Below are 27,633 nucleotides of genomic sequence, written 5' to 3'. Positions count from 1 at the left end.
ATTGTGTTAAAATATATTTTTGTTGATTAGGCACACTTTACTCTGCCTTCTTGTTTCTGATAATGGGTGGACTATATTTGGTCTTCGAGAACCACAATAATCAGGTTTTTCATTTTTTTGCAATGCCCAGGACAGTCACATTACAGTAAGGATGACATTTGTAAGCATCGGGTTTTAACAAAGTCTAATTAGTCAGCATTTTCTAATCTGGATTTCCTGCACTCAGGGAACTATGTGTACTAATGATAAGTAAGAACATTAAACATACGACTCTCTAGAGAACACTTACCTGTAAGATTATTATAAACAGGAAGTATACGTTAGCCACTCTGTGAAACTGCTCGAACAGATTAAGGGGAACGAATGTTAAGACGTTGTATTTGCTCGTTTTAATGCTGTTGTCCTTAAAAACAAACAAAATAGGAAGAAAACAAATTAGTATTTACAAATTGGATTTTTATTTGCAAATTTGGCAGTGATTTTAATGTTGTGGCCAATCAGTGTATATTACCATTGCGTTTTCATATTAAAGACTATACAAAGTACTTACTGCATATTTTCTTTTCCTTGAAAGGGACCGGTTAAAATTCCTGTCGTTGGCTTTAACCTGCCATGTGTAGTCTGACAACAGAACAAAACAGTAAAAAAAATGTTTGTGTTACTTTTAGTTTAGTTTCTATAAATCGACAATTATATTACAAGGATTAATAGCTCCAGAGGTATGGCATGGTTTTAAGAAGTAGTTCCCAAAAAGTAGAGCCTTTCCCACTTGTAGGCCTTCCTCCAGTTCACGTTCCCGGAATCTCCTGCCTGAAACAAGCATAGATTTATGCTTGGGCGCTGGGGTTACATGACCGTACCTCTATGTACCGGGTAGCTGACAGCTGGCACTGGGCAGTGTATTTCCAGTGGCTCCTCTGTGTCGAGGGAGTGAGGGACCCAGTGTGGGAGATCATAACTGCGCAAGGAAGTGAATAAAGAGCCACTCATCTATAGCAAAATGGCAGTGAAATGGCACCAGTCCCAGACAAGAGCAGCCCACCAGGATTTTTTTCATGGTTTCCCAGCAGGCAAGTGCTAGTGCCAGGGTCGGTGCAAGGAATTTTGGCTCCATTTTGTCGCCCCCTCCCCTGAAAGATGCATTTACAACATATATACACAGGCTCTTGATTTTTCTCATTTACATTACTTATTGAGAAAACTCACAGTAATGTACGGTGTGTAGGAATGTATCACAGAGCACGACAGCAAAAAACAAACAAAAAAAAACATTCACAATATAACATAACTCCACCACTTTGCATTGGAAAGAGGCACTGTGCTTGTTTTGTGCAGCACAATTAAATTTAATGTTACGCATGTGTGACGTTTACTGGTGTAGTGCTGTGGTGTAGTGTGTGTGTAAATAGATCTGTTTGTGTTGTATTTGTGGTGTACTATAGTATTTGTGTCTAGGGGCTGTACATGTAAGTGTGTATATCTGTAGTTCATGCATTATGTATAGGGAATGTAGTGTGAGTGGGATAGGGATGTTGTGTGTGTGGGAAGAGGCTATTTGTGGTGTAGTATGTGTTTGTGTGTAAATAGATTTGTTTGTGTTGTATTTGTGGCTATAGGTTGTACATGTAAGTGTGTATATGTGTAGTTCAAGCATTATGTATAGGGAATATAGTGTTAGGAATGTTGTGTGTAGGAGGGGGCTGTTTGTGATGTAGTGTGTGTGTGTGTGTGTGTGTGTAAATAGATTTGTTTGTGTTGTATTTGTTGTGTAGTATAGTATTTGTGGCTAGGGGCTGTACATGTATGTGTGTACATGTGTAGTTCATGCATGGTGTATAGGGAATATAGTGTGAGTGGATAGGGATGTTGTGTGTGTGGGAAGGGGCTATTTGTGGTATAGTGTGTGTGTAAATAGATTTGTTTGTGTTGTTTGTTGTGCAGTATAGTATTTGTGGATAGGGGCTGCAGGGAGTGTGTGTAGGGACTGTATTGTGTGTGTACAAAGACTCCGTGTACGTGTGTAGTCCATGCATTGTATGTAGGAAACATATTGTGGAAGGGGTGTTTTGTGTGTGGGAAGGGGTAATATAGGGCTTTAAGGAAGGGGGCGGGGAGTACAATTTCTACTTTCTTTTATTATTAATTGTAATTATGAAAATAACGTTTCTCCCTCACTCCCTCTTGCATACCTCGGGCCTTATAGGGGTGTCCAGCAGTCCCTGCCAGCGCGATACACAGACCAGGAACCTTCCTCCCCGGAGCTCCGACCGGCACTGAAAGTATCAGAGCGTTGCCATGGCAACCCGCCCGGCAACGCTCTGAATGCAGAAGCTCGGGAAGCACCGGCGATGGTGCAGACGACCTAAGGCGCTCTGGGCCCCCATCAGAATTAGGCAGACACCGGGCAGTGAGGGAAAACCTTGATCATCTCATCGGCCCACGAGGAGCCAGAAATGTCCATAATTCCTGGTCTCTCCTATATGCTATATACATCTCATCTGTTCCCCCCTCCATTGTTCCTTGTCTCAAAGGACTTTCCACACAGTCCTTTCTCCCGTGGCATAATTACTTTTTATTACTAAATAGACAATAACCATGCTATATGACACCTATTATAGTCAAAGTAACCCCAGCTTCCTCAACATGTCCCAACTGGCTGCAGCCTCCTAAAGCTTACTGTTTACCATGAAGCAGCATTGGCAATGTGATGGTATATTTAAACTTTATTTTTCTTCAGTCACACCACTTTAATTAAACATTTACTCATGCATCAGTCTACTAACTTTAATTCCAAGTGAGTTCTGCAACATCCAATTAATTTACAATGGTTTCCCCCACAAGAAAAGGAAACGATTTAACCTTCTTTTGTCTGGGTTGTGGAAACTCCCTGCTCATATCCACGTTAAAAAATGGCATAGTTAAGACCCAACATGATATCAGGACTGTCATGTTAACTATCCCCTCTAATATAGAGTTTGACTATGCAATTCACTTACAAGCTAAATTGATTTTACCTTGTTGTTTTGATTTCACATCAAATTATATTTTCCCATTTAGATTGTAAGCTCTGTGGGAGATAAAAACCCTATCCTAAAATGCCTATATGTTTGTACCCTTGTATAGACAGACTGTACAATTATTAAAATCATTCTAGCGCCAATATGCTTTTAGATTATCAAGTGCTCAGTACACGGTTCAAACTATATATAAAAAATATACATGGAACCTTACATATTTATCTGAACATGAGCAAATTTTCCCACAGATAGCGATCTTAAAGGGTTACTCCAACCACAACGACCACTTCTGTTCTTAGAAATGGTGATGGTGGTGGGAGTCTGTTTGTGCCACGTTTTAGCTTCAACCACTACCCATTAAGAGATATTTTGCCCTTTTGGGCCAGTGCTAGCTATAATCCCGGTACATGTGACTTAGGCAGCCCAGTAGTGATGTTGCGAACATAAAATTTTCCGTTCGCGAACGGCGAACGCGAACTTCCGCAAATGTTCGCGAACCGGGCGAACCGCCATAGACTTCAATGGGCAGGCAAATTTTAAAACCCACAGGGACTCTTTCTGGCCACAATAGTGATGGAAAAGTTGTTTCAAGGGGACTAACACCTGGACTGTGGCATGCTGGAGGGGGATCCATGGCAAAACTCCCATGGAAAATTACATAGTTGATGCAAAGTGTGGTTTTATTCCATAAAGGGCATAAATCACCTAACTTTCCTATATTGTTTGGAATAACGTGCTTTAAAACATCAGGTATGATTTTGTATCGATCAGGTAGTGTAAGGGTTACGCCCGCTTCACAGTGACAGACCAAACTCCCCGTTTAACGCACCGCAAACAACCGCAAACAGTCCATTTGCACAACCGCAAACTCCCCATTTGCACAAGGTTGGATACCAAGCTAGCCATGTCCCGTTCCTTGTCCTCACTGACGTCATTGAAGGTCTCTTCCTCCACCCAGCCACGTACAACACCAAGGGTCCCCGAAAGGTGACAACAAGCCCCTTGGGACGCCTGTTGTGTTTGGTCTTCCACCTCCTCAAAGCCACCTTCCTCCTCTGACTCCTCTTCTTCAGACTCCTCTCTCTGCGTTGCCTCTCTCTGCGTTATAATAAGGTGTGTTAAGTAGTACTATTCCTATCAGTTGGTCCTCCTACTTAAAATTTGGGGCACTGCGCGTGCAATCTAATGTGCCACCAGATAGGAGTGGTGTGTTAAGTAGTCCCCCTCATCAGGCCTTTTTTAATGTATTGCCCACTGTCAGTCCCTTCGGGATCCATCCCTCATTCATCTTAATAAAGGTGAGGTAATCTAGACTTTTTTGACCTAGGCGACTTCTCTTCTCAGTGACAATACCTCCTGCTGCACTGAAGGTCCTTTCTGACAGGACACTTGAAGCGGGGCAGGCCAGAAGTTCTATCGCAAATTGGGATAGCTCAGGCCACAGGTCAAGCCTGCACACCCAGTAGTCAAGGGGTTCATCGCTCCTCAGAGTGTCGATATCTGCAGTTAAGGCGAGGTAGTCTGCTACCTGTCGGTCGAGTCGTTCTCTGAGGGTGGACCCCGAAGGGCTCTGGCGATGCGTAGGACTTAAAAAGCTCCACATGTCCTCCATCAACAACACGTCTGTAAAGCGTCCTGTCCTTGCCGGCGTGGTCGTGGGAGGAGGAGGATTATTTTCACCTCTTCCCCTGTTAGATTCCTGTTGTGCTGTGACATCACCCTTATACGCTGTGTAAAGCATACTTTTTAATTTATTTTGGAACTGCTGCATCCTTTCCGACTTGCGGTAATTTGGTAACATTTCAGGTACTTTCTGCTTATACCGGGGGTCTAGTAGCGTGGACACCCATTACAAGTCGTTCTCCTTCAGCTTTTTTATACAAGGGTCCCTCAACAGGCACGACCGCATGAAAGACCCCATTTGCACAAGGTTGGATGCCGAGCTACTCATGTCCCGTTCCTCATCCTCAGTGATCTCACTGAAGGTATGTTCTTCCCCCCAGCCACGTACAACACCACGGGTACCAGATAGGTGACAACGAGCACCCTGGGATGCGTGTTGTGGTTGGTCTTCCTCCTCCTCCTCAAAGCCACATTCCTCCTCTGACTCCTCTTCCTCACAATCCTCTTCCAGCGTTGCCGCAGGTCCAGCAAGCGATGCTGATAAGGCTGTTTCTGGTGGTGATGGTGACCACAACTCTTCCTCTTCACGCTCATCTACGGCCTGATCCAGCACTCTTCGCAGGGCATGCTCCAGGAAGAAAACAAATGGTATGATGTCGCTGATGGTGCCTTCGGTGCGACTGACTAGGTTTGTCACCTCCTCAAAAGGACGCATGAGCCTACAGGCATTGCGCATGAGCGTCCAGTAACGTGGCAAAGAAAATTCCAAGACGCCGGGCTTTGTGACATTGGCTTCTTACGCTCAAACATGTCCTTGACAGACACCTGACTGTGGGCAGATGAGCAGAAACTGCTCAAGGCGAGAGACGGAGGGGCGGGTGATTGAGAGGGGGCAAGGAGGACAGCAGTGGTTGACGTGGCTGAAGATGCTGGACCAGGAGGAGGATGGCGGCTTTGAGTTTGTGTGCTGCTTGTACTCATGTGTTGATCCCATAGGCGTTTGTGATGTGCGATCATGTGCCTTCGCAAAGCAGTTGTACCTCGGTGGGTGTTGGACTTCCCACGACTCAGTTTCTTTTGGCACAGGTTGCAACTGGCATCGCTGTTGTCAGAGGCAGACATACAAAAAAAATGCCACACTGCTGAGCTCTGCAATAACGGCATTCTGGTGGTGGCAACAGCATGCGTTGATTGGCGTGCTGTCTGGCTAAACCCGGGTGCCGATGCATGCTGTCTGACTGTGCCACTAGCTCCTTGCGATGACCTCCCCCTGCTTCCAACTCGTCTCCTCCTCTCTGTCTCCCCATCTGAACTTTCCCCCGTTCTTCTTCTGTTCTAGCGGGCACCCACGTGACATCCACGGACGCATCGTCATCATCAACCGCTTCACTTGTATCTGACAACTCAGCAAAGGAAGCAGCAGCGGGTACAACATCATCATCATCACACCGTACGTCCATGTGTGTAATGCTCCCTGACTGAGACATATCCCTGTTATCTACATCCTCTGGCAATAATGCTTGCACATTACTCATTTCTACCAACTGATGTGTAAATAACTCCTCTGACATACCAAGTGAAGCGGCTGTGGTGCTAGTGTTGGTGGTGGCGGCAGGCGGGGCGAGTGGTAACTTGAGAGGTGCCCGAAGCTAAGCTGGAGGAGGATGGTGCGTCAAGGTTCCGAGCGGAAGCTGTAGAAGATTGGGTGTCCTGTGTTCTCCAGTCAACTATGTCCTCAGAACTTTTCAAGTTCAGGGTACGTGGCCTCTGAAAACTGGGCATTATTCTAGGGCCAAAGGGAATCACAGCACCACGACCAAGATGGCCCCTGCGGGGTGGCCTGCCTCTGCCTGTCATTTTTTGGGGGATTAGTGGTACTATGCGTGCAAGCTACTGTGGCAACAGATATGAGTGGCACTGTGCAGTGGCAGAAGTTGGCAGAGTAGACGCTGTAGGCCTGAAACACATGCTTGCAGACAACTAACTGCTATTCAATCTATTACAGTCAAAATTGTATTTTTGTTTAAATGTACACTACTGTTACACTAGATATGAGTTGCACTGGTGTGACACTGTGCCCTGGCAGGCCCTGAAACGCACACGTGTGAAGGAAACTGACTGCTATTATATTACAGTCAAAAAAGTTTTGTTTTTGTTAAATGCAAGCTATTGTGACACCAGATATGAGTGGTGGCACTAGGCAAATGGGCACAGTATACGCTGTAAGCCTGACACACACAATGGCAGACAACTAACTGCTATTCAATATATTACAGTCAAAATTGTATTTTTTTTTAAATGTACACTACTGTTACACCAGATATGAGTTGCACTGGTGTGACACTGTGCCCTGGCAGGCCCTGAAACGCACACGTGTGAAGGAAACTGACTGCTATTATGTTACAGTCAAAAAAGTTTTGTTTTTTTTAAATGTAAGCTATTGTGACACCAGATATGAGTGGTGGCACTGGGCAAGTGGGCACAGTATATGCTGTGAGCCTGACACACACGCTGGCAGACAACTAACTGCTATTCAATCTATTACAGTCAAAATTGTATATATATTTTTTAAATATACACTAATTTTACACCAGATATGAGTTGCACTGGTGTGACACTGTGCCCTGGCAGGCCCTGAAACGCACACGTGTGAAGGAAACTGACTGCTATTATATGACAGTCCAAAAAGTTTATTTTTTGTTAAATGCGAGCTATTGTGACACCAGATATGAGTGGTGGCACTAGGCAAATGGGCACAGTATACGCTGTGAGCCTGACTCACACGCTGGCAGACAACTGACTGCTATTTAATATATTACAGTCAAAAAATTTTTTTTTTTAAATGTACACTACTGTTACACTAGATATGAGTTGCACTGGTGTGACACTGTGCCCTGGCAGGCCCTGAGACGCACACGTGTGAAGGAAACTGACTGCTATTATGTTACAGTCCAAAAAGTTTATTTTTTGTTAAATGCAAGCTATTGTGACACCAGATATGAGTGGTGGCACTGGGCAAGTGGGCACAGTATACGCTGTGAGCCTGACACAAACGCTGGCAGACAAATAACTGCGATTCAATCTATTACAGTCAAAATTGTGTTTTTTTTTTTAAATGTACACTACTGTTACACCAGATATGAGTTGCACTGGTTTGACACTGTGCCCTGGCAGGCCCTGAAACGCACACGTGTGAAGGAAACTGACTGCTATTATAATACAGTCAAAAAAGTATTGCTTTTGTTAAATGCAAGCTATTGTGACACCAGATATGAGTGGTGGCACTGGGCAAGTGGGCACAGTATACGCTGTATGCCTGACACACACGCTGGCAGACAACTAACTGCTATTCAATCTATTACAGTCAAAATTGTATTTTTTTTAAAATGTACACTACTGTTACACCAGATATGAGTTGCACTGGTGTGACACTGTGCCCTGGCAGGCCCTGAAATGCACACGTGTGAAGGAAACTGACTGCTATTATATTACAGTTAAAAAATAATTTTTTTTTTAAATGCAAGCTATTGTGACACCAGATATGAGTGGTGGCACTGGGCAAGTGGGCACAGTATACGCTGTGAGCCTGACACACACGCTGGCAGACAACTAACTGCTATTCAATCTATTACAGTCAAAATTGTATATATTTTTTTTAAATATACACTACTTTTACACCAGATAAGAGTTGCACTGGTGTGACACTGTGCCCTGGCAGGCCCTGAAACGCACACGTGTGAAGGAAACTGACTGCTATTATATGACAGTCCAAAAAGTTCATTTTTTGTTAAATGCAAGCTATTGTGACACCAGATATGAGTGGTGGCACTAGGCAAATGGGCACAGTATACGCTGTGAGCCTGACACACACGCTGGCAGACAACTGACTGCTATTCAATATATTACAGTCAAAATTGTATTTTTTTTTAAATGTACACTACTGTTACACTAGATATGAGTTGCACTGGTGTGACACTGTGCCCTGGCAGGCCCTGAGACGCACACGTGTGAAGGAAACTGACTGCTATTATGTTACAGTCAAAAAAGTTTTGTTTTTTTTAAATGCAAGCTATTGTGACACCAGATATGAGTGGTGGCACTGGGCAAGTGGGCACAGTATACGCTGTAAGCCTGACACACACGCTGGCAGACAACTAACTGCTATTCAATCTATTACAGTCAAAATTGTGTTTTTTTTTTTTTTAAATGTACACTACTGTTACACCAGATATGAGTTGCACTGCTGTGACACTGTGCCCTGGCAGGCCCTGAGACGCACACGTGTGAAGGAAACAGACTTCTATTATATTACAGTCAAAAAAGTGTTGTTTTTTTTAAATGCAAGCTATTGTGACACCAGTGATTGAGCGGTGGCACTGGGCAGGCCCTGAAACGCACACGTGTGAAGGAAACTGACTGCTATGATATTACAATCAAAAAAGTGTTGTTGTTTTTTAAATGCAAGCTATTGTGACACCAGTGAGTGCGTGGTGGCACTGGGCAGGCCCTGAAACGCACACGTGTGAAGGAAACTGACTGCTATTATATTACAGTCAAAAAAGTTTTTTTTTTTTTAAATGCAAGCTATTGTGACACCAGTGAGTGCGTGGTAGCACTGGGCAGGCCCTGAAACGCACACTTGTGAAGGAAACTGACTGCTATTATATGACAATCAAATACGTGTTGTTTTTTAAATGCAAGCTATTGTGACACCAGTGAGTGCGTGGTGGCACTGGGCAGGCCCTGAAACGCACACGTGTGAAGGAAACAGACTTCTATTATATTATAGTCAAAAAAGTGTTGTTTTTTTTAAATGCAAGCTATTGTGACACCAGTGAGTGCGTGGTGGCACTGGGCAGGCCCTGAAACGCACACTTGTGAAGGAAACTGACTGCTATTATATTACAATCAAAAAAGTGTTGTTGTTTTTTAAATGCAAGCTATTGTGACACCAGTGAGTGCGTGGTGGCACTGGGCAGGCCCTGAAATGCACACGTGTGAAGGAAACTGACTGCTATTATATTACAATCAAAAAAGTGTCGTTTTTTTTAAATGCAAGCTATTGTGACACCAGTGAGTGAGTGGTGGTACTGGGCAGGCCCTGAAACGCACACGTGTGAAGGAAACTGACTGCTATTATATTACAGTCAAAAAAGTGTTGTTTTTTTGAAATGCAAGCTATTGTGACACCAGTGAGTGCGTGGTGGCACTGGTCAGGCCCTGAAACGCACACGTGTGATGGAAACTGACTGCTATTATAATACAGTCAAAAAAGTTTTTGTTTTTTTTTAAATGTAAGCTATTGTGACACCAGATATGAGTGGTGACACTGGGCAAGTGGGCACAGTATATGCTGTGAGCCTGACACACACGCTGGCAGGCAGGCAACTGCAATTAGATTACACAGAAAAAAAAAGCAGACTGATGTTCTAGCCCTTAAAAGGGCTTTTTGGGGTGCTGTCCTTACAGCAGAGCTCAGATGAGTCCTTCAGGACTGTAGTGTACACTGAATACACTAGCCTAGCTATCAATTTCTCTATTAAATAAACTGCAGCTACACTGTCCCTCCTCTCACTAAGAATGCAGCTTCATAAGGAATCTAAAATGGATGCTGTCCAGGAGGTCTGGGAGGGAGGGTCTGCTGCTGATTGGCTGGAATGTGTCTGCTGACTGTGAGGTACAAGGTCAAAGTTTCCTCAATGATGATGAATAGGGGGCGGACCGAACATCGCATATGTTCGCCGTCCGTTTCGAACGCGAACAAGCTATGTTCGCCAGGAACTATTCGCCAGCGAACTGTTCGGGACATCACTACAGCCCAGAACTCTGTCCCAGTTTGCCTAATGTCAATTCTGTGCAAAATGTAAGTCTGTAGTGAGTGCCCACAGTGCGCTGGCGACTTATACAATGGGCTTATCCCCTGCATGCGCTGCCTGCAAATGGAAGCATTTATATCTCCTCTCCCTCTCTTCTTCAATATAGCCCTTTCTATTTATGCCCACCATTAGTGTTATCTTTATTTTCCCTCCCTCCCTTACCAGCTCAGAGCATGTGCATGTGTTCTGAGCCAGTTAAATAGCCCAATTAAATGCTTCTGTGCTCTATAAGAAGCATTTGATTCGACCTCTGGATGGCTGCCCTGGTGTCAGACAGGCAGTGGAGTGCAGTGCAGGAGCTTTGGCCTGTGCTGGATGCCAGCTAAGTTATTGTTTTATTTTTGTAAATTATTTTACAATTCATGGAGTGGGGGTTGACCTAAACAATAATGCCTAAAATGACAAAAACAAAATAAGCAAAAAGAGTTAACATTGCAAAAAGTACACAATAAACAATTGCTCACTGTGGTAGAAAAGATTTCATTGACACCATACTAAATCTATAGAGGGGAAGCTATGCAAACCTCCTGCTTTGTGCCAATAAACTAGTTTCTACCATGGTGTGTGCGTTTATGACGTGATTTTTGCAATATTAAGATCGCTCCTGGATTGAATGATTGGACCCTCCTTACCTAGCGTCTCCCTTGGGCGTAGGTGAGTTGAGCTTTGTCTCCCTTTACCGTATAGTTTATTATTTCTGTATAATCCACTCAGTAAAGGAACACTATAGCTGTAGGAATATACATGCGTATCTCCAAAACTATAGTTCCCTGGCAGCAGTTAAGGTGAAGAAGAAAACGCACACAGAAAAAGTTGTTTTACTTATCTTTTCTTCCTCACAGCGCCAGTCTCCACAGCCTCCTTGATTGAGATCACGATTGATGATTTCAGACAATCCAATGCTATGGGAAAGCATTGGGAGGCTGGTGCGCATGCGTGGAAAAACATGCTGCACGAATCAGATAGTCTCTATGAAACCATCTGGTGAAACAATACAATATTACTCTGCTATTTTCTTGTAAGCCACTCTGCCGATCTACTGCAGTGTTAAAACGGGAAAGGGGACCATGTCAGCTAGACCACTTCATGGACAGGAAGTGGTCTGGGTGCCTATAGTGTCCCTTTAATCAGCAGTGTAGCATGGATTTATAGGGCACAGGTGGTTACCAACCTCGGAGCTAAATCTGAAGCCTTTAGAGCTGTAATTTGTAACATTTGGGTAGGACCCTTTGTTACTTTTCAATATTATTTCTAGATTGCATTGTCTGTATTCCCCTCATTTTACCGTCCAGCAGAATATGTTGGAGATTTATAAATAGTAAATAATAATAAAATAGTAAATAATTGTTATAACCACTTTACTTTGCCACATGAGCCCCTTGGTCTACATACGGCATTTAATTGGTTTTAAATGGTTCTACTGATACAGAAATGAAAATATCTATAGGTCACTCTACTTATATGTAAAATGCTCAATTCTCAAATCTAGCAAATCTGCACCCGTCGATTAATCTTCTTTTAAAGAATCAGAAACTTAGATTTTAAAACTATTTCAAGATTGTTTCAGTCAAGATATACATAATATACAGGGTAAGTCCGGAAACATAGATGCCATTATTTTTAAAGGAACACTATAGTCACCTAAATTACTTTAACTAAATAAAGCAGTTTTAGTGTATAGATCATTCCCCTGCAATTTCACTGCTCAATTCACTGTCATTTAGGAGTTAAATGACTTTGTTTCTGTTTATGCAGCTCTAGCCACACCTCCCCTGGCTATGATTGACAGAGCCTGCATGAAAAAAAACTGGTTTCACTTTCAAACAGATGTAATTTACCTTAAATAATTGTATCTCAATCTCTAAATTGAACTTTAATCACATACAGGAGGCTCTTGCAGGGTCTAGCAAGCTATTAACATAGCAGGGGATAAGAAATTCACAATTAAACAGAACTTGAAATAAAGAAAGCCCAAATAGGGCTCTCTTTACAGGAAGTGTTTATGGAAGGCTGTGCAAGTCACATGCAAGGAGGTGTGACTAGGGTTCATAAACAAAGGGATTTAACTCCTAAATGGCAGAGGATTGAGCAGTGAGGCTGCAGAGGCATGTTCTATACACCAAAACTGCTTCATTAAGCTAAAGTTGTTCAGGTGACTATAGTGTCCCTTTAACAGACAGTAGATTTTTTTACATGCACAAATATGCTTAATATTTCACTTACTACCAGAGTTTCCTCCATCGTCATAGATTCCTGTGTTTGTAATCTGTTTTTGATTCATTCTGTGTTCATGGCAAAAAATCTGAAGAAAATAAAACCAAAAATCAATCAATTGTAAACGTAAAAAAATTTAATTAAAGGAACAGATGTGAAAGTGATGGGGACTGGAGTTATGCTTTAAATGAACAGTTGATTAATTTTTGTCATGGTTGTAAGGAACAGAATTTTTTTTTGATTGATGCCCATAATATCTAAACAGGTGCCTAACGTGTCCTATCCCAACTATTATAACAGGTGTTCGGTGTTGTATGGAGAGGTGCTTGCAATTGTTCCACCATAAATATACACTATCAATTACAATTATTTATCTAGCACCAACATGTTATATAGTGCTGTATAATAGGAAAAACAAGCCCAACAATTAATTCTAAAGGAAAACAGTAGGCAAGGAGGATCCTGCCCAAAGAGCTTACAATCTAAAAGGATGCTAAAGTAATTATTGAGAGCATAGGCAAGAACGTTTTCAGCACACTTGTACATACACACTAACCTATTATTCTTCAAACTTCATTAATTTGCTAAACTTGTAATAATTAAATGAATCCGAGAATGTAATATATATATATATATATATATATATATATATATATATATATATATATATACTTGACTACTTATTTAATGGGGAACTGTAATGAACTCACAGGCGGCTCTTTTCATTTGGAACAGCCTGCCTACCCCTGTCAGACTCTCCCCTAGTCTTCAATCCTTTAAGAAGTCCCTCAAAACCTATCTTTTCATGAATGCTTATGGCTTCCAAGAGTAACTTCTATCCCTCAAACCTTCCTCTCACTCTCTCCTAAAGGGCCCACTCCACTGCTACTTTTCCACTATGTCTATTTGCTGTCTCCCTCAATACCCTTCCTATTGTGTTTTTATACCCCACCTCCTGTAGACTGTAAGCTCGTTTGAGCAGGATCCTCAACTACCTATTGTTCCTGTTACCTATCGTCATTGTCTCATTTGGTAAATTCCCCTCTTATTGTAAAGTGCTGCGGAATAAGCTGGAGCTATATAAATACCAATAATAATAATAATAACTACATCGATAGCGTGAATTTTAGTGCATATAAACAGGGGTCTCCCCATTACATTTTCAGGGTGTTTAATCATTTATTCACATATCTGTGTGCCAGTTGTACAAAGCTGTGGAATATAGTGCTCATTTCTAAATGAATGTATAATAATAATTAATATTATTACTGGCATTTATAAAGCGGCGTCATATTCCACAGGGCAGTACAATTGGGAGTCTATGGAGAGAGTACAATATACACAGAGCATTACAAAAAGTAAAGAAGGCCTGTCTGTGTGAGCTGAGATCCAGCCATTGAACCACTTTTATACAAAGTACTTAGATAGTGATAACTATTTAACAGGTTCTCCCAGGGAGTTTGCACACCACAAAGCAGGGGTTATGTCAGAAGCTGGCCGGCTGTGCGCTAAGGCAGAGTAGCCACCGTCTTACTTGGACGGCAGGTACTTACTTGGCCCAAATGTGCTATGTCCGGAAGGGAGAATGAAGGCGTTCGGCGAGGGAGTGCTGATTAATGTGTTCTTCCAGCACTGCTCCCTTGCGCCTTGTGGTGATGCCGGGAGCTGGGTTATGCCTTCACACCAGCCCTGGCATCATTAAACAGTGCTGGCAGAGCAGGAAGATGACAGCACCCACACCCAGGAAAAGGACCCCCACTGGACCCCAGGGAAATAATCCATGTTTGCTCTCCAAAAGGTAGTGAGGTTGGGCGGACTTAAATAAAAATAATAAAAAAAAAATATTTGTGAAAAAGTTTGCATGTTATAAAAATAATAGAAGATCATAATAATTTGTGAGAGAATTTGTATGTATCTGTCAGTGAGTGTGTGTCTGTCAGTAAATGTGTGTGTCTGTCAGTGTGTCATATCAGTGTGTGTGTTAAATCAGTGAGAGTATGTGTCAGTGAGTGTGTGTCAAATCAATGAGTGTGTGCCTGTCAGTGAGTGTGTGTCAGTGTCCACTGTGTGTAAATGTCTGTGTCAGTGTCCTCTGCATTTAAATGTGTGTGTGTCAGTGTCCTCTGTGAGTAACTATTAAGTGTGTAATATATTTTCATTTTGTTACTTTTGCACTTCAGATGAATAGTTCATACACACCTCCTTACATACACAATATTCACATTATGTCATATTTATTTTAAAAATATTATTTACTACCTTTAATCAGGCTTGTTCCCCAATATGGGATCAACTCAAATAGTGTCTACATGTTTCATTTGGAATTTAAATCAATAGAAATGTCTTTCTCAATGCAGGGGTAATTAGGATTGTGTTTAGACCTGCAGGGGTACTTCTCAGTAAAAGGTTGAGAAACACTGGTGTAGACCAAAACAATTGATATAAAGTATAAAATAATCTAAAAACGTATCAAGAATTAAAGAAAAAAATATGTACTTTGTTTGGCTCGTACTCTCACATCTAATCACAATTTAAAAAAAATAAATCCATTTTCCTTAACAGCTTATATGTGTATGTAATAACATGATAATGAATCACAAATAGTGGGCAGAACAGATATTTTTTCTTTTTATATATGCATTTGTTTTTTCTATATCCCCACTCAATGCTGTTTAAGCAAATGTATCTCTTCTCTCTAATATTCAGGAAGGCTTCTGTAAAATTCTTTTATAAAGCTAGTAACTAAATAAGTAATCCAGTCACTCGACCTCTATACTGTGGAGGTCATTAATAAATGATTATATTTACATGTAAAACTATTGTTAATTCCAGGAATCCTCATTAAAATCAACTAAGATTTCGGATCGGCATTAAGCTTACCTTCTAAACCACAAATCTCATTGCTCTGTACCTTGGTAAACAACTAACTCTCCACTATTTACTGTTTAGAAAATGAGTAAAAATGTAATAAGTTACTAGTTTCCTTTTTAAGCTGATAGAACTGGACTGGAGCACAATAGCATAGCACTTAAAGAGATACTCTAAGCACTATATTCACTACAAAACACTGAAGTGTTTATGGTACGAGGAGATCCCTGGCGCAAACATGCTGTTAAGAGTCAAAAAGGCTTTGAACATTTTGACACTTACCAGGGTTCCCTAGGATCCCATACTCTAGCACAGGCTTCCCCAAACTCCGGCTCTCCAGATGTCGATGAACTACAACTCCCATCTATCTATGCCATTCATAAAATCATGGGAGTTGAGGTTCAGCAACATCTGGAGGGCCAGAGTTTGAGGAAGCCTGCTCTAGCACTTCTCCTTCGATATAAGTAAAGCTTTAGTTTTGATACTGACATTCTAGGTCTATGAATTTATAGCCAACAATAGACAGAATTGATCTTAATATCACAGAAGTAGGATCTTCTGCTTTAGCAATATATGTGAATAGCCGAAAGCATGTGGTCCAGTGCATTTTGTCTCCCAAACGCAGGCAGCGAACCCAGGCTGAGATGGTACCACTGCCCGCTACTTCCCGACCACCCAGATGAACAGCGTTCTGGAGATAGGATCTACCAAACAGGGGGAGCATTAGCTCCTTTACAGCCAGTGGGAGCATTCGATGGTGTTCATGTGAGAATCGCCGAAAGATGACCGGTCGTTGCCTTGTTTTCTATAGAACTATTTTGGGTTATCAACTCATGGGCGAACGGTCAAAACTTAATTTGAATGGCGTTCCCTAACCACTGAAGGGATCTGAGCGCTATTTTGACAAAGTGGGCGCTCAGACCCAAGCTGTTCGATGATATGACTTTTGTGGGGTTTCAAGGTTATTAGAATTTATTTTTATTATGATTTGTAATATTGTATATGTTTCCCGTATCTGAGAGATAATTGAGTTATAATTCTCTCACTCAATTATATCTCAAGAACAGAGGATCCTGGGAGGAAAACCCTTGCATTTTGGATGTGGAGACCCCATGCTAGGGGTCAGTGCATAAATGTTGTGTGTGGCCAGAATAAAATCAGTTATACCCCCAGAACTGTGTGTCATCCAGTTGCTGGAAAGGAGGTGGATGATTCACTTGGCTATTTCTTGTTCCTGAATTCCTGATCATAGCAGAGAGAGAGTCCTGGTCAGGACTAAGGCTCTGCTACTATACCCCTGAAAACTGATCCTGAAATATAAGCATATAAAGGATCAGTACAATTTTGTCTTATAATTGTAACATAAACTGGCCATTATCTAGATTATTTTGAAGGCACCTGATTGCATTTTGGGTGTATATTTGCAAAATGTCACCAGTTGTCACGTCTAAACATTTGTTATGAAGGAACACAACTGCAGATTTCGTATAGTTTGAATATTTATTATTAAAAGTAAAAGGTATTGACTTTAATTCCAATTTACAGGTACTGTAGTTTTAAGTAATAAACGATAACTGAAGTCCACAATTACAGGCACTGTAGCTTTAAGTAGTAAATGATAACTGAAGTCCACAATTACAGGCACTGTAGCTTTAAGGAGTAAACGATAGTAAATTGCAGACACTGAATCAATAAAGAGTCTCTTAGTAGAATCAACGGTTTAGGTGATAAGTAATTACAATAGCTGTTCCATACTTTAACTGAAGCAAGACAGATGCAGATAACTGATATGAAGTATGAGTTGAAGTTAGCTGTAACGGGATTGTTTTTACCGAAGGACTTTTGGAGACAGGTAATAACAGCTTTTAGATGCAACTCTTATCACATTGGTTTTACTTAGCTTCCGGCACATAGAACACTGGTTCCCGAGATCTCCTCAGAGGCGTATGAAGAGTGTTTAATCTTTAGTCGTGGATGAGGAGAGGTGAAGGGAACTTTGCAGAGTCTTTCAGTCCGGTCTGGTAGCAGAGGCTTTCACAACGAAGTTGTAGCCGGGTTGTGAGTAAGGAACGTAGTTCAATAATCCAGCCTTGATCAGCTGGTGCAGTCAGATTAAATAGGCAGACCGTGTCATACAGGGGTGTGGCTAGGCTCCGTGGAACCAGGAAGTAAGAGGATACCATAGTTAAGGCATGACACCAGTATGCAAAAAAAATATTTGAATGTGAGCTAGATCCAGACATTTGTAATATATTTTTAATTGCAAACAACTGGCTTTTATTCATGCACAGCTCTATTAAGGTCCCACCGCAGCATTTCAACTGGGTTGAGGTCTGGACTTTGATTGGGCCATTGCAAAACCTTGATGCTTTGCTTTTTCAGCCATTCTGTTGTAGATTTGCTGGTATGCTTGGGATCATTGTCCTGTTGCATGACCCAATTTCGTCCAAGCTTTAACTGTCAGACAGATGGCCTCACATTTCACTCTAGAATACTTTGATATACTGAGCAGTTCATCGACGACTCAGTGACTGCAAGGTTCCCAGATCATCTGGTTACAAAACAAGCCCAAATCAATACCCTTCCACCATCATGCTTGGTATGAGGTGTTTGTGCTGATATACGGTGTTTGGTTTTCACCAAACAGGGCACTGTGCATTATGGCCAAGCATTTCCACTTTGGTCTTGTCTGTCCGAAGAACGTTATTCCAGAAGTCTAAGAAATAGCTGGACGAGGAGAGGAAGCATGTTCATCATATGGCCAACGTATGAACAGAGGTATTCTTCCCTTAGCCTGAGCATTTTTACCTAGATGCCCTGAGAGATACCAACCCAACTCTTACTGAGTACCCACAGCCATGTTTGCTAGAATAAAGTCCAAGATTGATGATCCTAGACGCATCCAGCCAACATTAGATCTTTTTTCTCTCCCATGATCCTTTCGTCAAAAAAGGACGGAACCATATGTCTTTGTGTGGACTGGATACTGAATTACAATATCCTGTAACCTCCTTGCATCATAAGAAATACCCCAATTATGTATAGTGGCTGTGGTTGGTGGAGTTTTATTATTTTGGTTATGATTTAAGTATCATTCATGATTACAGAAACAGTTAGCAATATCTTCACGTTAAAACCTATTTTAGGATTTTTTTTTCTATCCCCCCATTTTTTCATAAGGTCTCCTTTAAAGAGTAGTCTCTGTTTGAATGTGTGCAATATATAGAGACATACAGTTACACGTATTTATTTTCTTTACAGGGTTTTTCTTTCACAAGAACCTACCTCCAGTGTGTTACACAACATGGGCAGAACCACAGATTATGCTTCGAGCTAGATTGTCCTTTGTAACCACAACAACAACAGACCAGCTCTCATTTCTCAATAACCTGGTCATTGAATATCATGTGACAGAACTCGATCATGGTGAAAATAATATGTGTCTAAACAAAAAGGCCAAATGAGTGTTAAGATTTATTACAGCTAAACGAGCTACGTATTAACAAATGAGAGAATGAAGGTTATTTGATAGTTCACGGGCAGTGAGTGTTTAAATTAGGATAAAGAATATTAAGTAAACATTTAAGAAAAACAGTAAAATACACAAATGGTGAAAGAATACCAATATGTATGTTATATATATATATATATATATATATATATATATATATATATTAGGAGGATAAATTATAAAACACATGAATACAATCTAATGAGCAACTGTGGAGGTACTGCAATCTGACAACATAAATACAGAAAAATATTGCAGACCAGGATATCAGTGCAGACCAGTGACTGAAGCTCCTGTGCCACAGACTTTTGGAGAGGTTTGAAGACCAGATTCCTGCCCACAGACTATGGGTTTATTCCCAAGAGCCCCTAAAATCAGCTATTGTCACTGTGGAGAAAGGTATGGAGGCTCCGGACGTGTACTGTGCTTCCCAGCCAGACTTGAGGATCTCTGGGGATCGCCTTCAGTCGCCTAGAGCGCACCGGCCCGGGGGGGGGGGGGGGGCGCAAGTTTCGAGTGACCCAGCAAGAGGGAAGCACACAACAGGGAAGGGAGGGGGGTGGCACTAAGGGACACTGGGGGGGAGAGACCACTAAGGGACAGATGGGAAGGGGGGAGGAGAGACCACTAAGAGAAAGATGGGGGGGGGGCAGAGACAACTAAAAGAAAGATGGTGGGGGGGAAGGAAAACTAAGGGAAATATGGGGGTAGGGGGGAGAAGAGACCACAAAGGGAAAGGTGGGGGGGGGGGGAGAGACCACTGAGGGAAATATGGGGGGAGGAGAGACAACTAAGGGAAAGATGGGAGGGGGAGACCACTAAGGGAAAGATGGGGAGGAGATCACTAAGAGCAGGGGAGATTACTAAGGAACAGGGGAGATCACTAAGGAACAGGGGAGAACACTAAGGAACAGGGGAGATCACTAAGAGATGGGAGAGCACTAAGGGATAGGAGAGCACTAACAGACAGGAGGGGAGGGATTGCAAGATCATTAAGGGACAGAAGGGCAGTGGAAAGCACTAAGGGACAGGAGAGCAGGGGAGAGCGCCAAGGGTGGGGGGGGGGAGGGGCAGGGGAGATCACCAAGGTGCAGGGGAGATCACTAAGGCACAGGAGGGGATGGGAGATCTCTAAGGGACAGGGGGGGACGGGAGGGCACTAAGGGGCAGGAGGGGAGGGGAGGGCACTAAGGGACAGGAGGGAAGCAGACAACACTAAGGAACAGGAGGGGAGTGTTGCAGAAGGGGGGGCGACAACACTAAGTGACAAGAGGGGAGGGAACAACAGTGAGGGACAGCAGGGAGACCTCTAAGGGACAGGGGGAGAAGTGGAGATGACACAACTAAGGGACGGGGAAGTGGAAGAGATCATTAAGGGATGGGGGGAGTGTAAGACACACATAGAGGTTGAGGAAGGGGTGAAAGAGAAGCACAGAAATGGCTGGTAGAGGAGACAGACACACAGAGGGGCTCAGGATAGAGACACACAGAGTCGCTTGTGAGGGAGACACACAGAGGGGCCTGGGGGGGGGAAGAGACACACCAAGGAGCTGGGAAGAGTAAGACAAAAAGGGGCTTGGGGGAGTAAGACACGCAAAGGGGTTGGATAAGAGACACACAAGGGGCGGTGTAAGACACAAAACTTAAAGAAAAAATATACAAAAAAAGTCCTGCTCCCATCTCAGCCCCTATCCTACCCCACAAACCCTCTCTGTCACACTACACACATACGCAATGCATCCTTACACATACATAGAAACACACAATGCATGCCTACACACACATGCACAGAAACATACAATGCATCCCTACTCACATACAGACACACCGAAGCATACAATGCATCCTACATTCACACAGAAACACACCATGCTTCCCTTACACACAGAGAAACACACACAGCACACATTACACACACACACACACAATGCATACCTCACAAACACACACACATACACACAATGCAGTACATTACAAAAACAGATTCACACAATGCATGCCATATATACACATCAGCATACATCCCTTACACAAACTGGTATCCCTATACACTACATTCCATAAGAACACACACACATTACATCCTCTACAATAACACATCCCCTACACACATACACTCCACTCACTGTGAGCGAACTAATGGGTGGGCCTTGTAGGCATAAGGCTAATGGGCGGGCTTTGTAGGCATACTCTCAGTCAGGCCCTGAGGGCCCAGACTGTGATCTGTGTAAGGGTCCCCAAAAAATTGAGCTGCTTCCTGTTTGTCTACTTTTGTGAGCACTGCCTCCAGAGAGCCTGTTTTAACACCAGACCAGTTGAGCCAGACTGCAGCCTGAGCCCATCATCATCCTCTTGTCCTCATCTGGTGGTAAGTAGACAATCCAGTATATTATTAGTGGCACTAGTCTCTAATTTACCTCACATTAAAGGGACACTATAGTCACCAGAACCACTGCAGCTTAATGAAGTGGTTCTGGTGTCAATAACCTGTTCCTGCAGACTTTTTAATGTAAGCACACTGTCTTTTCAGAGAAAAGGCACTGTGTGCAGCACTGGCATTGGCTCATATGGCAGATCATATGGGTGGGGCATTGTGATGTCACATGGTGGGCAGAGCATACGGGGGAGGCACCTTTCTGTTTGCCTAGGACGGCAAAAATCCTTGCACCGGCCCTGATTGCCTTGACTCATTTTACATATCTAGCGCCCCAACAGAAGATATCCTGAAACACTCTGGAACTGTTTCTCGGATCAGGACTGTGCGGAAGTCCATTAAATCTTTAAGCAGGTATCGCTCACTTTCCTGACCTCGAAATAGAGCACTATTTGAAGGGGAGCTTGGGGAGGCAAGAAGGCATTGGAGGATACCTGGGGCTTGAGTGCTCTCCCTTCCTCAAAGGTAGAGGAACCCGTTTCATGAATAAAGGAACAAAGCCGCCTAGAACTCTTCACCCAATAGAATGGTAAAGCCAGGGCCGTCTTTAATATTGATTGGGCCCTGGGCAAGCATTTGCTTGGGCCCCCTGGACCCACTCCCTGGCATGCAATCATGCCTCCACCCCAACGCAGTGGGCGAACTAAAGTAGAAAGAGTCCTGGTGCAAGAATTTCATTTGGACCCCCAATTGCATGGTTGGAAAGAAGGTAGAACCCTATCTGTCGTACAACTCCAACAATGCATTGACAGCTGGGGCTCTACCAATTTCCCATGCTTGGAGTATGGAGTATGTTTGTGTGAATGTGTTTGTATTTAGTATTAGAGTTTGAATGCAAGTGTACATTTAAGTGTAGTGCTGGTTTTTGAATGTAGGGGTTTGTTTATATATAATTTTGGTGTTTAACAGAGGTGTGTTTGTATAAAGTGTTGACTTTCAATGCAGGAGTGTGTTTGTATGTAATGTTGAAGTTTGAATGGAGGGGTGTATTTGTATTTATTGTTGGTGCTCTGACACAGGTAAACACGCTGACACACAAGCAGATACACACACTGACTACATACATATACGCACACAGATAAACACACACACACAGAGATAAACTGAGACATACTGACACACATAAAAACATACAATAATAGACATACTGACACACACACTGACACAAACTGTCACACAGGCACATACGATGACAAACATACTGACACACAGATACATATACTGACACACACACAGGCACAAACACTAATAGACATACTGACACACACACACAGGCACATATACAGACATAATAACACACACAGTATCTCTATCAGCATAGGTGACTATGTGTGTGTCAGTATGTCTGTATATGTGCCTGTGTGTGTGTCAGTATATCTATCAGTATAAGTGCCTGTGTGTGTGTGTGTGTGTGTGTGTGTGTCAGTATGTCTATCAGTGTATGTGCCTATGGTGTGTGTCAGAATGTCTGTCAGTGTATGTATCTGTGTGTCAGTATGTTTGTCATTGCATGTGCCTGTGTGTGTCATTATGTCTATCAGTGTGCTTGTGTCAGTATGTATATCAGTGTATGTGCCTGACACACACACACACACACAACAGGTACACACACACAGACACATACACTGTCAGACATACTGACACACAGGCACATACACTGGCAGATATACTGACACACACAGACACATACACTAATAGACATACAGACACATACACTGTCAGACATACTGACACACAGACACATACACTGTCAGACATACTGACATACACAGACACATACACTGTCAGACAGACATACTTAAACACACAGACACATACACTATCAGACATACTGACACACACACAGACACATACACTATCAGACATACTGACATACACTATCAGAAATACTGACACACACAGACACATACACTATCAGACATACTGACACACACACAGACACATACACTATCAGACATACTGACATACACTATCAGACATACTGACACACACAGACACATACACTGTCAGACATACTGACACACACACACTGTCAGACTTACTGACACACACACACACATACACTATCAGACATACTGACACACACACACACACACACATACACTGTCAGACATACTGACACACACACAGACACATACACTGTCAGACATACTGACACACACACAGACATACTGACACACACAGACACATACACTGTCAGACGTACTGACACACACAGACACATACACTATCAGACATACTGACACACACACAGACACATACACTGTCAGACATACTGACACACACACATACACATACACTATCAGACATACTGACACACACAGACACATACACGGTCAGACATACTGACACACACAGACACATACACTGTCAGACATACTGACACACACAGACACAGACATACTGACACACACAGACACATACACTGTCAGACATACTGACACACACAGACACAGACATACTGACACACACAGACACATACACTGTCAGACATACTGACACACACAGACACAGACATACTGACACACACAGACACATACACTGTCAGACAAACTGACAAACATATAAAATTTATATTTTAAGCCCAGCCTCCAGTTTCCTACCTTTTGCTGGAGGGTGGCATCCCTGGGATCCAGTGTGCTGCCTGAGGATGATGTGAGTGAGGAGCCCCCATCCTCACTGGCTCCTCCTCCTCCCTCCCGTGCAGGTCCTTCTTCTCCCGCGCAGCAGCTCTTTATGGGAGGAAGGGACGCTCGGCACTCACTTCCTCCCAGTGCTGCCGAAAAGCAAGGGGCCCGGTCGCGCTGTTAAAGGGCCACAGCGCCCGACCAGGCCCCTGCTGGTACAAGCCCACTGGGTGGCCCTAAGTGCATGGGCCACCCGGTGGGACTCCTTACAGGGCGGGGCCCGCCTAAAGTGGCCGGGAAACATTTTTTTTTCAGGGCAGCGGGGCCCATGGGAGTAATTCGGCCCGGGCAGCTGCCCCGTTTGCCCCGTGTTAAAGACGGCCCTGGGTAAAGCTTCAACATGTTGTAACTCGGGTGCGGATTCTCCAATCAGAACAGCGAGGGAGTTCGGTGATGAGCTTTCCAGCTATATATTGTGTGGGGGTACGATCCATGGAAAGGGGGTTCTGACAGACATTTTGTTTTTCCCTATTTCCGAGTCCCATCCCGGCATCACTATGTTCCCTGTCTCTAATCATATTGGAAAAAAGGCATTTATTCGATATATGTACAATAAAGCTCCAAGGCCCATCACATTGTAGTGAACACATCGCCTTTTTATGGTTCTATACTAAGGGCAAAATCTCAAATTTGCTTGGGGCCATAGACGGCACACACATTCTGAAAACGTCTAGTGACAGCGAATCACGATCCAGAATTAGTAAGCACACCCACTCCGTGTTCAGGTTAAGGATTACCAACATGGTAAACCCCTCACTTATCAGTATTTAGGCATCATTGTAAGACTTTTCAGGTTCCAAGATGCATTTCAGATGCCATTAAGGTAAAGTCAAGTTGATAGTGGCTGTAACTCACACAGCATGTAGATGCCGAACGCTTCACATAGAGATCCAAGGCATCTCTATGAGGAGTTGCTGATTTGATACAACATAGTGCAGGCATAGGCAGCCTTCGGCACTCCATGTGTTCTGAACTACACTTCCCATGATGCTTTGCCAGCATTATGGGTGTAAGAGCATTATGGGGGATGTAGTCCACAACATCTGGAGTGCCGAAGGTTGCCTGCACATGTCATGGTGATTGCTACATGCGCAATAGTCCTCCATTGCTTCCTTATGGGAAAGCATTGGATTGGCTGAGATTATCATTAATGATGATCTCAGCCAATGGAGGAGGAGCAGCAGCCGCAGCAACACCAACACGCCGGGGAATTAAAGCTAAGGAATTTTGTTGTTTGGTGGGTCTGAGCATATCTAAATAGACAGATAAAGGACAACTATCATTCAATTTTCAATTTTTTTACAAAAAATTGTTTACATTTGTTACATTTAATAAAGCATATTTTTTAATTATATACATGTATTGATTTTTTTAAAGAAAATTTCTATTTTTTTTTTCTATAGCTGAGCAGCCATCTTGGGTCAGCCTGTTATCCGACCAACCACTGCTCAATCTAACTTGCCTGCTGCTGCAGTTTCACACAGAGCAATCGCAGCAAACGATACACTTGGCAAACAGAAAAGAACTGGACAAATATTCTCTCAGTGGAGTTACTGTAGGGTAATCTGTCATCAAGAAGGATTTGGTAATAAATGCAGATAATTAGCTTGGCAACGATTTAGAACATTATTGTGCAGCTGGACGAGCCAGCGGGGTATTAGCCTGCATAAAAAGGCTATTGATTCCCATAAAAAAAATATATATTTTTGTAGTTCACCTCTGTTCTTTGTCCTGCCTTTATAAAATGAAATTAAATATATAATTGGGGAAGGGCACAGGACTGTGAATGGAACACAGAAAACAAAAATGTCATCTGCAACAACACTTTACAATTAATATAACAGAAATATGGAATTCATAGGTTAGAGAATCCATGCTGCCGAAATCTACCAATGTCTTTCAAAAGTGCAGCGCGCTCATGCACACACACACACACACACACAAGCACACACACACGCACGCACGCACACACACGCACACACAAGCTTAAACTTGATGGACACACACTTTTTTTTTTGCAGCTTAAATTACTTAATTAAAGATATTGCTTCATAACAGACATTCTTTACTACTGTCTGCATAACATGCCGCAAGCCTTTTAAATATCATTTACTAAAGGATTGACCTGTTTAATATTAAAATTTAGTATAAAACTGAATAATGGTGCAGAAAAAAATAAATTCAAATATTTCTTAAAACTGAATAATAGCTACACCAGGGGTGCCCAAAGGGTAGATCCCCAGTTGTTTTAAAACGACAGCTTCCAAGACGCTTTGCCATTCTAAAGGCATGCAAAGCATCATGGGAGTTGTAGTTCTACAACATCTGGGGATCTACTTTTTGGGCACCTCTAAGCTACACGATTTATTTTAAATACACAAATGAACCTTTCCAGATTGAATGCCAGTCTAATATTTTGTTTTTACAAATCTAGGATTTTATCAAATAATAAATTGTGCTAAACCTCTTAAAAAAAAATAAAAAAATGTTTTGACATCAAATGAACATTTCTCATGTGTACATTCCATATGAAACGTGCGCAATACAGCATATATATATATACATATTGATTGCAAGGAGAGTCATCTTACCTGAATTGATAAATGCTTCTAGGTTGAAATCCTTCTGTCTTTTTGCTGGCCACTACACAGAACGTTCATAAACCACAAACATCTGCAACGGTTTTAAATACAGAGTTGTTCTATGGAGCCAGACTCCTCCCTGTGAACCTCTCTACAGGTCTCCCTTGACAATCTACCTTGTACACCTGCCCTCTTTGTATAGTGAGCTGTGCACGCAAACAGCATTCCCTACAAAGACAGGAATGCTCACCAAATCCTCATCTACCATTAATTGCACTGTAAAAAGTATTCTGTAGAGTTCCATGAAGGAATTATGTGAATGAATTAACTGCTGAAGAAATGTAATCTATACTAATTCATATGGTTTACAGCGAATAGATGTCTAACAAAAACCCATTCTGTATGGTATAATGAAGTTTAGTTAGAGTGTTATGTGATCTTTCCGTGTCATGATGAGGGAATAAATGCCATATTACTAAGTTGTTGTATTACTAAGATACACCCACTTAAAGAGACAGAGGGGGTGCTGTAAACTAGCCAATAAAAGCTCGGTTTGAGTGACTGAAATACCTGATGATGTTGTTAAAATGGAGCCGTCCTTACAATTTTTGCCTAAAATGAACTGTTATGGCAAGACGTTGAATGATGGTGCGTGTAGGAAAACTCTGTCCTTAGAGATCAGGCATTAAATGAATTATTAATTTAATTGTACTATCTCAGGAATCATATTCCTCTATTTATTTATTTGTATGTAGTATGTATAGCGCATGTAGTATGTATAGTGTGTGTGTGTGTGTGTGTGAATATATTATTAATATTTA

The 27,633-nt window shown here is 42.4% G+C and overlaps 1 protein-coding gene across 1 annotated transcript in view; it reads right to left on the bottom strand.

Annotated features, from left to right (window-relative positions):
• The window catches only part of ATP8B3 (ATPase phospholipid transporting 8B3), an 89,328-nt gene extending 62,327 nt beyond the window's left edge, over window positions 1-27,001 (bottom strand). Inside the window, exons 1-4 of the mRNA XM_063455895.1 lie at window positions 26,822-27,001; window positions 12,740-12,818; window positions 551-621; window positions 290-403 (exon numbers count right to left, since the gene is read on the bottom strand). Of these exons, the coding sequence (XP_063311965.1) occupies window positions 290-403; window positions 551-621; window positions 12,740-12,797 (243 nt within the window). The 5' untranslated portion in view covers window positions 12,798-12,818; window positions 26,822-27,001. The remainder of the gene's footprint in view (window positions 1-289; window positions 404-550; window positions 622-12,739; window positions 12,819-26,821) is intronic.
• Between the last annotated feature and the right edge of the window lie 632 nt (window positions 27,002-27,633).

This window comes from Pelobates fuscus, chromosome 5, assembly GCF_036172605.1.
Source record: "Pelobates fuscus isolate aPelFus1 chromosome 5, aPelFus1.pri, whole genome shotgun sequence".
Taxonomy (NCBI): domain Eukaryota; kingdom Metazoa; phylum Chordata; class Amphibia; order Anura; family Pelobatidae; genus Pelobates; species Pelobates fuscus.
This window is presented reverse-complemented; position numbering and strand designations above follow the sequence as displayed.